Source organism: Cajanus cajan, chromosome 7 (genome assembly GCF_000230855.2).
Source record: "Cajanus cajan strain Asha chromosome 7, NIPB_CcT2T_4, whole genome shotgun sequence".
NCBI classification, from domain to species: domain Eukaryota; kingdom Viridiplantae; phylum Streptophyta; class Magnoliopsida; order Fabales; family Fabaceae; genus Cajanus; species Cajanus cajan.
In genome coordinates this window covers 9,010,747-9,012,609 of record NC_138523.1, presented here as the reverse complement: position 1 = coordinate 9,012,609, position 1,863 = coordinate 9,010,747, and the positions used below count along the sequence as shown (strand labels likewise).

The window sequence follows — 1,863 nt, the reverse complement described above, 5'->3', positions numbered from 1 at the left end:
ACATGAGTTGTAATCACAAAGCCTCTGTCTAGATTATCTTTGATGAAATGTCTGTCAATCTCAATGTGGTTGGTCCTGTCATGTTGTACTGGATTATGGCAATGCTCATGGCAGACTTATTGTCACAGTATAGTTGCACGAGGTTTCCACCTTGACTTTAAGGTCATCCAAAATAATTTTCATCCAGAGTCCTTCACACATTCCTTGAGCAAGGGCTCGAAATTCAACTTCTACACTAGAACGAGATACTTTATCTTGTTTTTTGCTCCTCCACGTTACCAAACTATCTCCAAGAAACATATAATACCCAGAAGTAGATTTTCTATCAGTAATAGAACCTGCAAAGTTAGCATCAGTATATATTTTCATAGTCAATGTGTCTTCCCTTTTGAACAATAGCTCTTTTCCTGGACTTGACTTCAAGTACTGGAAAATTTTGTCAACTGCTTGCATGTGTCTCTCTCTTGGATCATGCATAAATTAGCTTACTAAACTAACTGCATAAGCAATGTCTGGTCTTGTGTGTGATAGATAAATCAATTTTCTTACCAATCTCTGATATTGGGCCTTCTCTACCCGAACACTTTCTTCACTTCCAATTCTGTGATTCTGTTCTACAGGAACTATTGAGGTTCTACATCCCAGCTTTCTTGTTTCTTTGAAGAGATCAAGTACATATTTCCTTTGGGAGATGAAAATTCCCTTAGAGTAAGCAACCTCTATTCCAAGAAAATACTTGAGTTTTCCTAGGTCTTTCATTCCAAATTGGGATGCCAATTTTTCTTTTAATGCCAATTTTTTTATTTTATCATCTCCTGCAATAATCATATCATCCACATAGACAAGCAATAGAGTGAGTTTACCTATAGAAGAGTGCTTTATGAATATAGTATGATCTCTTTGGCATTGTCTATATCCCAAGGAAACCATTGCTTTTGTAAATCTTCCAAACCATGCTCTAGGGGTTTTCTTAAGACCATACAATGCTTTCTTTAGGAGACATACCTTGTTTCTTTCATTTTGCACTTGAAAACCTGGGGGAATCTCCATGTGCACTTCCTCTTCAAGATTTCCATGAAGAAAGGCATTCTTCACATCCAACTAGTGTAAGTCCTAACCAAAATGAGCAGCCAAAGCGAGAACAACTCGAACTGTATTCATCTTTGCCACTGGGGCAAACGTCTCCTCATAATTAATCCCATAAGTTTGGGTATAACCTTTTGCCACCAATCTAGCTTTATATCTTTCTATTGTTCCATCTGCCTTATGTTTCACTGTGAATATCCATCTACATCCTACTGCCTTCTTGTCTCTTGGCTTATCAACAATCTCCCAAGTTGAATTTCTTTCTAATGCATTCAACTCTTCTTTCATGGCTTGAGTCCAATGTTCAAGTTTCATGGCCTCCTGGACTGAGGTAGGAATTTCTGTGGCATCAATGACAATAATAAAGCTTCTGTGCTTATCAGAGAGATTGTTAGGACAAATATATCAAGAAATAGGATATTTAGCGCATGACCTTCTTTCCTTTCTTAATGCAATGAGTAAATCCTCAGTAATACTTATCTCCTCACTATTATCTTCAAGGATCCTCACTTCAGGATTAGACAATTTTTCTTACTCAAGAGTTGAAGTAGATTATTTTTTTCTTTCATATTTTTTGCCAAAAAATTTGTCTTCTTCCTCTTCTTCCGTTTCTTCCTCGCTGTGGACCATGGTAACATCATTGCTCAAATTTTGGGCATCCTGCAATGACAAATATGGTAATGACAAGAAGGAGAGCTCCTCCACTTCAAGTGTTTTCTCCCCTTGAAGTGGTGGACTGGGATTAAATGATTGGGTTTCATGAAAGGTGACATCCAT

At 37.4% G+C, this 1,863-nt stretch overlaps 1 protein-coding gene across 1 annotated transcript; it reads right to left on the bottom strand.

The window, feature by feature from the left end:
* Positions 1-1,113: 1,113 nt before the first annotated feature.
* On the bottom strand, positions 1,114-1,863 carry LOC145949798 (putative mitochondrial protein AtMg00820). The gene is made up of 2 exons (XM_083060684.1): positions 1,714-1,863; positions 1,114-1,461 (listed from the first exon to the last, which is right to left on the bottom strand). Exons 1-2 carry the CDS (start codon positions 1,861-1,863, stop codon positions 1,114-1,116), a joined length of 498 nt encoding a protein of 165 aa, XP_082916810.1.